At 40.6% G+C, this 14,621-nt stretch overlaps 1 protein-coding gene across 1 annotated transcript; it reads left to right on the forward strand.

Annotated features, from left to right (window-relative positions):
• The first annotated feature begins 4,280 nt into the window (after positions 1-4,280).
• On the forward strand, positions 4,281-5,216 carry LOC143390546 (olfactory receptor 4D9). The gene has a single exon (XM_076842917.2). The coding sequence runs from the start codon at positions 4,281-4,283 to the stop codon at positions 5,214-5,216; it is 936 nt and encodes a 311-aa protein (XP_076699032.1).
• The last annotated feature ends 9,405 nt before the right edge of the window (positions 5,217-14,621 follow it).

Here is a 14,621-nt window from a genome sequence, read left to right on the forward strand (position 1 = left end):
GGTTCCTGAGCTCAGTCTATACAGTATGACCACCTGGGCTCCTTGCCTGGGAAAGGAAGTTTGGGGCTTTGAGAAGATGTTTTCATGACAAGTTTATCTGTGCCTTCACATGCCCACTGAATGTGAATAATGATTTTAAAACTTTTAGAGATTCCATCAAGAGTAGGGGACTTTCAGATTTGAAAAATTAAAAGCCACAATTGTCTAGGGGCACCCTAGACAATGAGGCAGGCTTGCTCTGTGGAATCCTGGGGCCAAGGGGGAACACTTAGTCTTCAGATTCTGTCCAAAATAAGCTTGTTTTCAAAGTATGGTCTCCTATGCGGTGATTTTTAAGAAATTCTCATGATCTTTATTTTGACCCTGCAAGACACTTAAAATTGTATTTCTTAATCCATTGCCTTGACCCTCTTTCTATTGTGCTTGTGTTTTAATGCAACATGCATAATCCTATACTTTCAAAGAATCCTCTGCAAAAAGACACCATTCAAAGGAACCCACCAAATCCATTATTTGCAAGGGAATCCACATGTGAGGTGATATTACTCAGACTTCATCTCTGTGCCTTTCCTTTGGAATATTATGTATTTGCTGCAGGTTATTTATAAAGGTTTCTGCAAAGTCTGATTTTTCAGAGTCTGCTTTTATTCAAGCACTTCAGCATATAAAAAGTCACTCTGACATCCTCTCAGGCTAAGTCACTGTCAGCCATTCCTCTCACACACCACCTGCCACCTTCTAACACCATCATCTTACATAAAATATTACTTTAATTTGATTTGCAAAGGATTTTCCTGAGCTTCTTTTTTTACAGCATTTTCTGGGAATGGTTGATTACTGGAAAGAAGGAGACTTGCAGAAGAACATTAGACTTTGAAATAAGACAAATATTGGCTTGAAATAAAATTCTGCCAACCGTGAGACCTTGATTAAGTTACTTTTTCTCTTTCTGTGCCTAAGTTTCCTCATCTATAATACCAGGATAATAATATCTATTTCATATAGATATTATAGATTTAGAATGACCAAAAAAAAATGATTCAATGGGCTCAGCACACGAGAATCACTCCATAAGTGTTTGCTAAAAGCAAGCAAAAATTTTGCAAAGTTGAATTCCTTTATTCTGCCTACAGGTCTATGATGTTTGAAAATTGCATGAACCTTCTAGAACTTAATCTCCAAATTACAGCATTTCTTATTGAGGATAATGGTATATTTTCTTTCTGTAAAACTTTATAATATAAATATCTACACTTATAATTGCTTCAAAAATAATTTTTAATTTTTATTTTCTAGTTGTTGATAGACACTTATTTTATTTTATTTTATGTGGTGCTGAGCATCAAACCCAGTGCCTCACACATGCTAGGCAAGTATGCTACCGCTGAGCCACAGCCCCCAAAAATAAATTTTTTGAGTCACATTTATAAGTAGACGTATGAGTACAAAAACTCTGATTTTCTTTTGATACATGTCTTAGTCCAAGTCCCTGAGCAAAACAGAAAATTATTTCAAGAAAAGAGATGGAATTTTCTCCTTACCCCGAAGTATGGGGAACCACAGGGTCAATAGCAAGATGAGCCCCTGTAGATGGACCTGGCCTATATAAGGAAAGACTTACTCATCTGGGGCCTGAGTGACTCACCTCCTCCTTAGAAGCGCACTGTGTATGAGGAAGGTCTTTTATTATTATGTAGCAGATAAATTATAATTCTGAATATTCAAGAGGACTCTAAGCTATGTCTTGTGAACTCATGAGTTTGGTACAAGCTCATGGAATAAATTCTCCATGGTCACCCCAGATAGGAGGTGGTAGTACCTAAAGGCATAAACGTTCCAAATGATCTACATGTATGTGTCCAAAATACATATGAGGGCCATGATATTGCTCAGCAGAGTTTCTGGATAACATGGGGTTTACAAATAGCATAGACTCAAATAAGAGAACTGTCTTTGTCTATATCACCATCATTTGTTCAGCCCCACCTTGTTTTCTGCCAGTTCCCCAAGCTGCAACATTCTTACGGTCTTAAGTTTTTAAGGAAGGACCTATATTTGAGTCCCCTTTCCTTGGGAAAAGAAAAACAGTTTAGTGTCATGGAAATGATGAATAGAGAAAGGGGGGGAGAAGAAAAGATAATAGGTAAAAGAAGAGCTGGAGAGAGGGAGAAGGCATGCAATACAGGAAGCTCTTGGACTGTGCCTTCTGAGCAGATTTGAAAACGGAAAGAAAGATTCTAGAGTGAGCTGCTGTCCTTAATGAAAAGGGGTCTGGACACTCCAGATAAACCAAGCTTCCTTTTGGGTGTTTCCTCCACTTCCCAGCTGTGGTAAGTACAGTGTGGGCAATTCTTCCTTCAAAGATCCTGTAAAACTGAAATCTCCTAGGATGGTCATTTAGAACCATCATTCTTGCCACTCTTGTGTTGACATTGACACTCATGGTGGGGAGACTGAGACAAATCTGAACTAATGCCAAGGCAATGAGAAAAGGGGGCTCTGATTTGTGTCAGTGAAAAGGAAGGTGCTGCTTGGGGAAATATAGTATTTTCAGGACCTTTTTCCCCCTTTGAAATTATTGGTGCACACCTATAATCCTAGCAGAGTGGAGTTAGGAAGATTACAAGTTCAAAGCTAGCCTCAGCGACTTAGTGAGACTTGGTCTCAAAATAAAATAAAAAGGGCTGTGGATGTGGCTCGTTGGTAAACCACCCTAGATGATTAGAAGAGCAAGGGAGTGTCGCTCAGTGGTAGAGCATTTGCTTAGCACATGTGAAGCCCTGGTTTCCATCTCCAATACCACAAAGAAAAAAAATAGAGGAGCAAAATGAAAAGGAATAGAGGAATTAAAATCAGAATCATAAAAAGAACTACATGTGGACAGCAGGTCAACTACTGAGAGTTTGGGAGAACCTAAAGGAAGTGAGTAGAAAATACAAGGGTGACTGTCAGATTGTAGCTGGTGAAGACTATAACTGTGTGATATGAAAGCAGCTGTTATGAAATTGGGTGGCCCATTCCATTTTGCTGTACATGAAACTGACTCTTTAGACATGATACTAAAATGTTGTGAAGGAATGACCACATATTTACAAAATTGTAACTTTATCCTGAAATATACTGATATACAGAAAAATGCCTATAAACGTAGAGAACAATGAATTTTTACACAAGCTGAATACACCTTTGGAACAAGCCCCAGAATCTCATCAGCCCCACAGAAGCCTCCTCAGGCTCCCTTCAATTCTGCCCATGTGAGCAAAGTGAGAGTGCGTTCCCTTTGGAGTGTGGGTTATCCAGCACAACATGGTGTTTGTGAGACTCACTTATATTCTTACATATAGCATGACACTCTAACTGCTGCATAGTCTGTTGTGACTGTGACACTATTTATATTTTCTACTGTTAGTGAGTTTTTTAGGTCCTTTCCCAGTTTGAGGGAGTTAGGAACAGTGGTGCTATGAAAACTCTAGGATCTGTCTCTTGGTAGACATGTGTACATATTCCTTAGGAGAAGAAATATCCTTAGGAGAGATTCAGATGCAGAAATAGACCTTTAGGAAATGTGCATCTATATCTAATTACATATACAGTTTTATCAGAAAACACAAGCAGCAAAGTGGTTGTGCCAGTTTTACACACCCACCATCCATGTGCAAGACTTGCAACTGTTCCATCCCTCACCATCCCTTCGGGTTTTTTCATCTTTCCCAATTTAGCCTTTCTAATGTGTATATAGCACTTGATTCCTGTCATTTTAATTTGCATTTCCATGCTAACAAGAAAAGTGGAATTGGAATTTAGATATCCTGTTTTGCAAAATGTTGATTCCTACCTTTTGCTATTTTGGGTTGGGTCATCTGGGGTTTTTTTGAACTGATTTGCAACTCTTTACATATTCTGAACATGACTGTTTTATTGTTTAATGTAAATGTCTTCTCTTTTTTTTTTTCAGGAAACCTTTTAACTGTCTTAATGATGGCTTCTGAACAGAAATTGTTAAAGTGGTCAAATTTATGCTTGCTTTTTATTATTTTAGGTGTCAGATTTTGTAGTAAAATCTTTGGTGACTTCAGCGATAGATCTGTCCGCTTAAAAAACTGAGTCAAAATCCTGGGTAATTGTTCAACTAATGGCAACACTCTGAATAGTAGGCCCAGTGCATAAGTAGAAAAAATATTCCCCCCAATTCAAAAGATGACACTAGACTTCAGACCATATTTTAATAACTATACTGTTATTTCTTCCAGAGATGACCTGGAAACAGTATCTGTGAGGCAATGGATTCAGGAAATGACACGAGAGTGAAAGAACTTATCTTTCTGGGAATTACTCAGTCCAGAGAGCTGAGCTGGGTCTTATTCTTCTTCTTGCTTCTGGTGTACATGACTACTCTGATGGGCAATCTCCTCATCATGGTTACAGTCACCTGTGAAACTCATCTTCACACCCCTATGTACTTCCTGCTCCGCAACCTCTCTGTTCTTGACATCTGCTTTTCCTCCATCACAGCTCCTAAGGCTCTGATAGATCTTCTGTCAGAGAGAAAGACCATCTCCTTCAGTGGCTGTGTCACCCAGATGTTCTTCTTCCACCTTCTAGGGGGAGCCGATGTGTTCTCCCTCTCTGTCATGGCGTTTGACCGCTACATAGCCATCTCCAAGCCCCTGCACTACGTGACCATCATGAGTCGGGGGAGATGCACTGCCCTCATCGTGGCCTCCTGGGTGGGGGGCTTCGTCCACTCCATCGTGCAGATCTCCCTCTTGCTCCCGCTGCCCTTCTGTGGACCCAATGTCCTTAACACTTTCTATTGCGACGTCCCCCAGGTCCTCAAACTTGCCTGTACTGACACCTCCACTCTGGAGCTCCTGATGATTTCCAACAATGGATTAGTCAGCTGGTTCATATTCTTCTTTCTCCTCATATCCTACACAGTCATCCTGATGATGCTCAGGTCTCAGGCAGGGGAGGGCAGGAAGAAAGCCATCTCCACCTGCACCTCCCACATCACCGTGGTGACCCTGCACTTTGTGCCCTGCATCTATGTCTATGCCCGGCCCTTCACCGCCCTCCCCACAGACACGGCCATCTCTGTCACCTTCACTGTCATCTCCCCTCTGCTCAATCCTATGATCTACACTCTGAGGAACCAGGAGATGAAGTCAGCTATGAGGAGACTGAAGAAACAACTAAGGTCTTCAGAAAGGACTTAAGTCCAATGGGGATGAATGAGAGAGGAGCAAATTTAAAGACAGACATTAAATTTCACCTCCTCAGAAGGGAAGAAATCACTATCATGCCAAAAATCAAAGGACCAATTCTATTATTCATGCAAAAAAAAAAAGAAAGAAAATGAGTGTCTTCTTTGTTGGTTGAACTTTGCTATATCAATTTTATTTCCATCTCTCAAAAACATTCTAAACAATTTTCCATTGCTAGACATACTTCCCCGAGCATTAAAATCTAATAAATGCATACATTTGTGTTCAGATCCGTCTGCAGACCCCAAATCACTGTGCACAGCATGGATCCACTCCTGCTGGTTCCCCACATCCTCTTCACTTTCTGCAATGATTCCCTTTTTCAACCTCCCTGTAGACTTTAGTTCAAGCAAGATCTTTAGGACTGAGCAGAATTTTAAGTGGCCAAAGACCTGCACGATCAGAGTGTGTGTTCCCAAGGCTAGGACCCCCAATAATGGTGGCAACCCAGCAAAAGTTGCCCACACTGCTCTTCATAGAGACACATGCAAAACAACTACATCAGACACAGTGAAGGAAGGCAGCTGAATTCAGGAGAGCACCATCAGATTCACTTCTCTTTCAACGTAACATCAGATAATTATTTACATTCATCTATAGTTTTCTTCAGGTAGAAGCATTTTTCTTAGAGAACCATTAAAATAATATTAAATTGATTCTAGCTTAATTATATATATATGTGATTAATATGATTTTAATATGCATATGTATATGATTTCAAATTTCCACAGTATTTTTTATAAGCAAATAAATTGATCTTTGTATGCAAACTGGCTGGGTTTATGGGTGGTCCTACTCTAAACTTCTGAAGAATTTGGAGATTCAAGTTGCTTCAGCTCAGTTTCTTTAGCGTGGTCAGCAGCCCAGTAACCATATTAAGCATCCATGATATTACAGTCACAAAACACTACCTTGGAGGGATCTACCAAGTATCGTTGTTGTCACTGCATTGCTTATCTTTCAAGTCTGAAAGAAAATGCTATCAACACAGCTTCTATCCAGTAAAATAGACTGTTATCTCAGTGCTGGATTAATAATCTATTGCTGCATAGTGTATTACCCCTAAAATAAGTGGTTTTTTAAAATGCACATTTTTCAAAGTTTCTGTCCATCATGCATGGCTTAGCTGGGTTGTCTACTTCAGGATCTCTCACAGGATTGTCGTTCAAGTGTCAGCTGAAAGTTGCAACCTTATCTTAAGCTTGGAAAAATTCTTTTCCCTATTCATGCATGTGATTATTGGCCATGTGATGACATAAGCTTTTGGACTGAGGATTTTGGTTCCTTAAGGGCTGTTGGCTGGAGACCAACAGTGTCTTGTCATGTGAGTCTCTCCAGCCTGGCTGCTTACTTGATCAGAGCAGGCAAGCAAGAGGAAAAAGAGAAAGTATCAGCAAGGTCAAAGTCACCGTCTCTCATCATCTAAAGTGACAACCATCACTGTTGCTGTATTCCGTTCACTAGATGTGATTCCCTAGGTCCAACCCACACAAAAGGGGAGGGAATTGCACAGGGGTGTGAACAAGGGGCAAAGACTGAAAAGTTCTAGAAGGAAAAGATGAAAAGATCATTCGAAAAACAATCATTGCAAATATGAACAAAGCTTAAAAGTGATTTATTCAGGAAGAGTTACAGAAGACAAAATATATATATGGGAGGGGGAAGAGGCATGTTAGTCAATTCAGAGACATTGAGTCTTGACAAGAATAATAGTGGCAGCTGCAGAAAAGCTGTGTTTGGTGCTTGGTAATAATGACCAGATCAATTTTAGCCATTTTAAGTTAGCCATGTGTAATATATCTAAGTGGGACTCTCCATAGATCTATGGTGAGAGATGAGGTTTCAAAAATGACATTGACAGTGAGCTGAGTCTTAGAGATTTTTGAGAGGCAAAAATGAACTTCACTCCTAGGATCTGTGGAAGCACAGGGTCTGGAATGGTAGTGCTCAATAAATAACTTCATGACCAAATATTTGGTGACTGAACGATGCCAATCTGTTCTTATTTTTTGTCTGCACGTTTCTCCTCTGCATGTAAGAAATGTGGTGGAAAGAAGAGAGAAAATGTGTTTCCCAGTCTTTATGATGCTTCTGATTATGTACTTTAATAGGTCAACAAGCAAACCATTTTCCTAGGGAAAAAACTGTGTAGGGAGTTCTATTCGTTTTCCCTGAGCTTCTGCAGCTTAAAGAGACAGACTTGTATGTCCCCTATGAGCCCAGCAAGCAAAGATAATCTGGGCTCTAATCACAGGATCTATAAGGATCTATCTCCTCCCTTCAAAGTGTATTTTGCACACATCTTCAGGTGCACTTTGACTTCTTAATAATTCCCAGCAGAGCTTCATCCCAATAGGAAACTCTGGCCATGAAACTTCAATAAACACATCCAAAAATATTCCCCTTGGTGATTCTTCTATTGGGTATGAGACTGAGGGAGGGACTGGTACTCGTGGCAGGGGCACTGAGGGGCAGTGTTTTAGAACCATGCAAAGATGATTCTTGGAGCCTGCAGGAGAGGAGATACTGAACCATCCAAGCCTCCGGTGCATGTCTGCCTTAAAGGAGAACAGCCCTCCGTAAGCATTGGCTCCAAAGGTCAGTTGACGCGATCAGATGGCCAACTCTGCTTCTTGATAGAAATTAGAGTTTGGGGCTTTAAACAAGATCTTTATGTTAAGCTGGAGTTTGGGGGAGTGTGTCTGTATATCTGACAGTATGTCTATGTGGGCATGTCCTTGCATAATCAATTTTGAAATATTATTATAGATTTAGAAATGTTTTGATGTTAATGATGCTCTTGATATGTAGAAGATGATATCCATTGAAGCTAAAAACTGGAGGAATGCAGAGAATAATAATTTGTTTTTCAACATGAGGAAAGTGTCCTTTCTATGAAGGACACAGAAATGTCTACTTGATTAAAAGAGATGGAGCAGCATGTACTTTCAGGAGAGTGGAGTTGGGGAGTTCCCTCAGGCTGGGGACTCTCTGAGGTCATAAGCCTGCTTCATTGGGGTGGATTTTCTTGCTCCTATTGCTGAGAAGTCCTTGAGATTTTCAGTTTGTTCTCACCAAGACAAAAGGGAAAGAAAACTTACAAATAATACTTCTGTGTTTTATTTTCTTCTGTTCCAAAGAGACACATATACACACACGAATTCTTTCTTTATAACCTTGGCCAAATAAATTCTCCCAGTTTCAATTTCCTCATCTGTGAGACAAAAGATTTTCCTCACAGCTTTATTGTCAGTATTAAATAAACTATAATAAGTAAAAGACCCAGCAGAGCACTTCAATTCATGTTTGCTGTCCCCCTTCTCCAATTGCACTTGGGTGGCCCTAAATATGATAATTTATACACCATTTGGTTCTTGAATATGCTCTGGCTTTGAGTTTAACAGTGGCCCTAGAATTGCTTTTTTTCTATTATCTATGTTGGTCCTTCTTATAATAGTTTATAAACCTAACCATGTGAAGTATAAGAGACATAAAAGGAGATCTAAATATAACCTAGATTATTATTTTTTTTAAAGAGAGAGTGAGAGAATTTTCAATATTTATTTTTTAGTTTTTGGCGGACACAACATCTTTGTTTGTATGTGGTGCTGAGGATCGAACCCGGGCCGCACGCATGCCAGTCGAGCACACTACCACTTGAGCCACATCCCCAGCCCCAACCTAGATTATTTTTTTATAAGTCCGTGGTGGTTTGGATACTCCACAGGATTGTTAAAATAAATAACTATTATGTATTCAACAACAGGATATATGTACCTACACACTCATATTTAAAATAAGGCAGTATCCTTCCATATTAATTTATTTCTTAAAGATCACCATCGATTACCAGCTTTGAGACTTTTTATAAACAACTAACTTTTTCCTATAAATAAATCCTACTATAGATACTTCTCTGCAACCTGCCTCTTTTTGCATAATACATCATGAACAACTTTTCTACCACCATACATAAAATTACTGAAACTTTTCAAAAACTTCACGAAATCTTTGAAGAGACTTAACAAAAATGCATGTAACTAATACTTTATGATTGGGCATCTCCAACTGTGGTTATTATACACGACAGTGAAACAAACAACTATAAACATCATTAGAATAAGTCATACTCCACGTACGTGTAAGATGTCAAAATACACTCTACTGTCATGTATATCTAAAAAGAACAAACACAAAAATTAAAACTTAAAAAGAAAAACGTGTAAACATGTTTGCAGGCTTCATTCTGTTCTCCTTATCTGAGCATGGACACCAGAAGGTCAGAAGCATGGTACCTGGCAATAAAATCAGTTCTTAGGGCAGGAGAGCAGTGAACCCCAAACCTCTTGGGATGTGTTCCCAAGAAGGATTTCAGCCTAACCAATTCTACTCAGGGAACACTCTGCACTTGAAGTCCAGGAAAAGGCTAGGGAGAGATTAGATCTTTGGCTTCAAGGCTAGAGCCGCAGTCTTTACAAAGACCTGAATTTAAACAGTGGTCCCTGTACAAACCTGCCTGACATAAGACACCATATTTCCTGGAGGTGAGTCCCTGGCTCACCTCTATAAAGTTGATTCTTTCATTTATTTTGCTGTTTATTACCTCTTCCGATACCAACATTTAAGCTTTTTCTACACAGAACAGAAAGATGAAACAATTTTTCCTCTGGTTAATCAAAATGGGTTTTTTAGGGATTGGGGATTTAATTCAGTGGTAGAACACTTCCCTGGCATATGTGAGGACCCAGGGTTCAAACAAATAAGGCTAAAATTATTATAATAATAATAATTATTATTATTATTATTATTATTACTGATGTATAAAAAGGGCCCCTTTGGCTTCACAAGTTGTTGGTTATTATATCATTTATATTTTTGGAATACTGTTAAATTGGGGGAAAAAATCACTATCCATTTTGCCTTGTGTATGAGCTCTAAGAAGTTATGGCATTTCATATTTTCTGGGTAAGAAGTGATAAGGAGTCTTAAATACTCCATGAACTGATAATATTATCAACCACTAGGTATCAGTTCTTCCCTATTGTGAGTTTCATTTCACCTTCATCTATGAATGAGGTATTTCAATTCAACTCAGTCAAAAAGAAATAAGGACCATTATAGATGATTGGACAAGGCCATTTGGGGGCCTGGGAAGACCATGAGCATAGGCATGGTCCAATGGTCAGCAAAGTCCAGTTTGGAAAGAACACACTGTCCAAGGGAGCAGCAAGAGAGGGAAAAGGTACTTTGAAGCCAGGTAGAAAAGGGGCACTGGGGTCAAATGCCAGAAGTTGGCTGGAAAGACATTTTCACCCTTTTAAACAAAGTCGTTCAAAGGCCTCTTGATGAATTATGAAGCATATGAATATTTACTAATCTACGAAACATTTGCTATTAAGACCCAGAGTGACTGCGACTCGTTTAAATACCTACAGTAGACCCAAAAAGTTTATGTCCTAATCCAACCTCACCAAAGCAGGATCTTCAAAATGCCTGTGACCTCTACAAAGACACCCAGAATAAGAAGTATGATGGAAGGGAAGCTGGAGTAGACACGAGTCTTAACTGATTTGTGGCTATCATGTTTTACTTTTGAAAACTATAAAAACATGTGGCCATCTGAGCATGTTGCCAGGGCTCGTCCCAGAACCTTGGCAGAGGCTCAGGCAGGTGAGGGGCCCTACACTCAAGCCCAGTTCCCCTCAAGAGAAACCCACATTAATCCTCCAGCGTAACCAGAGCTACTCCACTGGCACCCTGAGGCCTGAGTCGAATTTTTCAATTTTTTAGAGTTCTATAATATAGATACCAAAGAATCATTACATAAACCACACTCAAAACGGAGGTGTTTAATTTCTAGACCATCCTGACCTGTAACTATGGTAATGCCAGGTAATCTCTGTAACAAATGAACCACATTTCCATTCAAAATGTTACCTGTAGAGGTGAGAGGGAATTTTCCACTTGAACCTAGACCAGCAAGAAGAGGACCCTGAGCTTCAGGGAAACTAAACAGGCTGCGTCCTACTCGTAGAAGCCACTGGAGGTAAGAGCCCTGGGCTGTCATCTAAGGTGCCAAAAGCCGAGAGTGTTTCAACCTGCTGGCTCTTTCTTTACACGTGGAAATTTCTAATTCTTTGGATGTTATAGCCACCCACAACCGACCAGAGACCTCCTTCTTTCCACACTCTGTTAAGAATCTTCCTTGCATATATTATTTTACTTTTCTGCTTCAGTAAACATAATAAGTAACAATAATAATAGTATTTATCGAGAACTTTCTGCTCATCAGACAACTAGCATATGTGTTTTGCATAATTCTCTAATTTTATCCCCCAACCTCTCTGGAGGAAAAGTGGGATTATGATGATATCCACAAAAGAATAAAACTAAGACATGATTAAATAATTTGCCCAAAGTTACCCAGACAATAAGTAGTGACTGGGATTGAGATTCAAGATCTGAGTCATATATTATTTCACTTTTCTGCTTCAGTAAACATAAGCTTTTGGATATTAAGTACTTGGGTATTTTTAGCAGCAGGTGCCCACTGACTTCCCATTTTCTCAGTCACACCGTTATGTAGTAAATCAGATGCATCATTTAGAAGATGGAGTTATAAAGGATACTCAGGCTGCTGCCTTGGCTAATTTCTCACTATTTCAGATCATTTGTCCTGGGGGAAGTCAGTTATTAAGAGACTGATGGAGAGACCTACACAGGGAAGAACAGAGACCTGTTACCAAGATTCACACCAATGAGCACAGAAGTGGATCTTTCAATGAGTCATGCTTCAAGATGACTGTAGACCTGGCAGACATTCTGACTGCAATCTCCTGAGAGATCCTGAACCAACGGAGCTGTTCCACTTTCCTAATCTTCAGAAACTGTGAGGAAAAAAAAAAAAATTGTTGTTTTAAACCACTAAGTTTGAAGTCATTTGTTGAAATGCAGCCATAGATAATTTATACAAGATTCCTACATTGTCTCAGGACAATTGTTCTAAATATCAATACAGACTATATAATACTGAAGGTATTTATGCCTGAATTCAGCCTACAATAAACATAGCTAAAATGTATGGAAGAACATCAGATATGCTTCTAGACTTCCCGTATAAGTCATCTCCTTTAATGGTCTCTTTATTAGCTCAATTGTTCAGATGAGGAAACACAGAAACATTGAATAACTATCCAAAGATTAAACATCTAGAGAGCAACAGGCCCAAGATCTAAAAGTGGCCATTCTGGGTTGCAAAACCCAGTCTCTTACCCACTACCCTAAACTGATCTTAGAAATTCTTGATCTCTGAAATTTTTCTTGCCAGTGCCAATCAGCTTAAAGTTAAATGTCAAGAAACACACCTGGCTAGCTGGGGTTTGTAGTTACTTGAGGTTTAACTATGACTAAGCAATGGACATAATAAAACTGTGCCTTATCGCCAGATAACTGAGGACAACATTAGGGAGAAGAGTTGAACGTTAAGGCTCCAAGAGCTGGAATGTGTGGGTTCCTTAGGCCATATTAGGGTTACATGCTGTGTAGACACCACCACCCCCCTTGCCCCCACACCTTCAAAAGGGCTTGAGGTCACCAATGCTCCCATTTCACTGATGAAAGACAGTACCTAGGTGCCTCTAAAGTCTCCACTATTGCTGGGTACACTGTCACACACATGTAGTCCCAGCTATTAGAGAGGCTGAGAGGGGAGGATCACAAGTTCTAGGCCAGCCTGGGCAACTGAGTCAGACCCTATCTCAAAATAAAAAATAAAAATGGCTGGGGATGTAACTCAAGGGTAGAACTTTTGCCTAGCATGAACCAGGCCCTGGGTTTAAAAAAAAATAATTTTAAAAAGAGCCAGGCACAGCAGCTTGGGAGGCTGAGACAGGTGGATCATGAGTTCAAAGCCATACTCAGCAATTTGGCGAGGCCCTAAGCAACTTAGTGAATCCTGTCTCTAAATCAAATAAATAAATAAATAAATAGAGGGGGATGGGGATGTGTCTCAGGTTCAGCGTCCCTAGTTAGTTCAATCCCCTGTAATAAATAAATAAAAGTGTACTATTTCTCCATCAAAGTCTAAGGTTGGCATCAAAGCTCAAGTCTCCCAAATTAGGGTCTCTCTGCCATGTTACCTCCTTTCATAGTCCAAATACAAACAATAAAAGAGCCCTTTATGCATTATCTGAAAAACTGCATGGGTTCTGATTTTCTTTTTTATTATTATTATTATTTTTCAAAATATTTACTCCGAAGAAACTACCTGGCCACTTTTTTAAACATCTGCAAGCAATTAAATCCTCTGAGTTATTGTTGGATTAATTAACAGATGGAAGTAAGACTGCAGAATTAGCTTTGTGTGGCTTAAACGTCAGGAGGAAAGTGAGCTCACCACAAGTTCTATTCTGGAAAGAAAATAGGAGGAAAAGTCCTGGGGGACCCAGAGAGCTCCGTGGTGAAGAGCAGGACCAGGGCTGGCCTCGGTGTGGGCAGAATGCCCAGGGGAGGGTACAAAGGCAGGTCAAAGACAACACAGCCAGACAGACGGTCCTTAGAACCGTGAAACTGACTTGACTCAGTGACTACCAACGGAAGGGGAAGCAGCCGAGCCCTGTTGTCATTGTGAAGTAGCGATGTGGGCATTGGAAGGGACAAAAGACGGCCAGGGAGAATAGCGGGTCAGAGTCAGGAGGTAAAAAAATGACAGAGGCCTGGTGAGCGAAAATGCCATTAGGCAGGCAGGTCTGGGGCAGCGGTTCTCAAAGCCAGGATTAGGCCCTCCTGCAGAGCCCCTGCAGGGACGGAGGCAGAGGATCCGGCCTTCCTGACAAAAGACTAAGAAATGGCTCCCGGGTCCAGGAGAAAGAAATTTCTGAGGCTTTAAGAGACACTTATGCACAATTGCGAGCTCTTTTCAGTAAATGCTTTAAGAAAGGGAGGTCAGGGCCCATGGTCAGGCTTTTCAATAGAACACACAGTAAATTCTCCTGGTTGGCCTTCTTGGGCAGGCATTTTAATGAGGATCTGGGGCCATCCGAGGGACTCGGCCTTATGACCTTACACAGCTGGAAGCCATGTGTCATGATTGGGTCTTAAATGTGCCCCAGAGGCCCAAGGACTGAAGGCTTGGTCACCAGCCTGCGGCACAGTAGGGAGGGGGTGGAACACTTAGAAGGAGGAGCAGAGCAGGAGGAGGCAGGTCCTGGGGGCATGTCCTGGGGGATGTGGGGACCCCAGCCCTTTCCTCTCTCTTTTTGCCCCCTGGCTGCCATGAGGTGAGCGGCGGCCTCTGCCCCATGCTACCCACCTTGAAGTAATGTCCCGTGCTGCCACAGGCACAACGCCACACAGGCC

Source organism: Callospermophilus lateralis, chromosome 2 (assembly GCF_048772815.1).
Source record: "Callospermophilus lateralis isolate mCalLat2 chromosome 2, mCalLat2.hap1, whole genome shotgun sequence".
NCBI classification, from domain to species: domain Eukaryota; kingdom Metazoa; phylum Chordata; class Mammalia; order Rodentia; family Sciuridae; genus Callospermophilus; species Callospermophilus lateralis.

Excerpts from the sequence above, each read along its gene's own strand:
- LOC143390546 (XM_076842917.2), top strand. The coding sequence starts at position 4,281 with ATGGATTCAGGAAATGACACGAGAGTGAAAGAACTTATCTTTCTGGGA.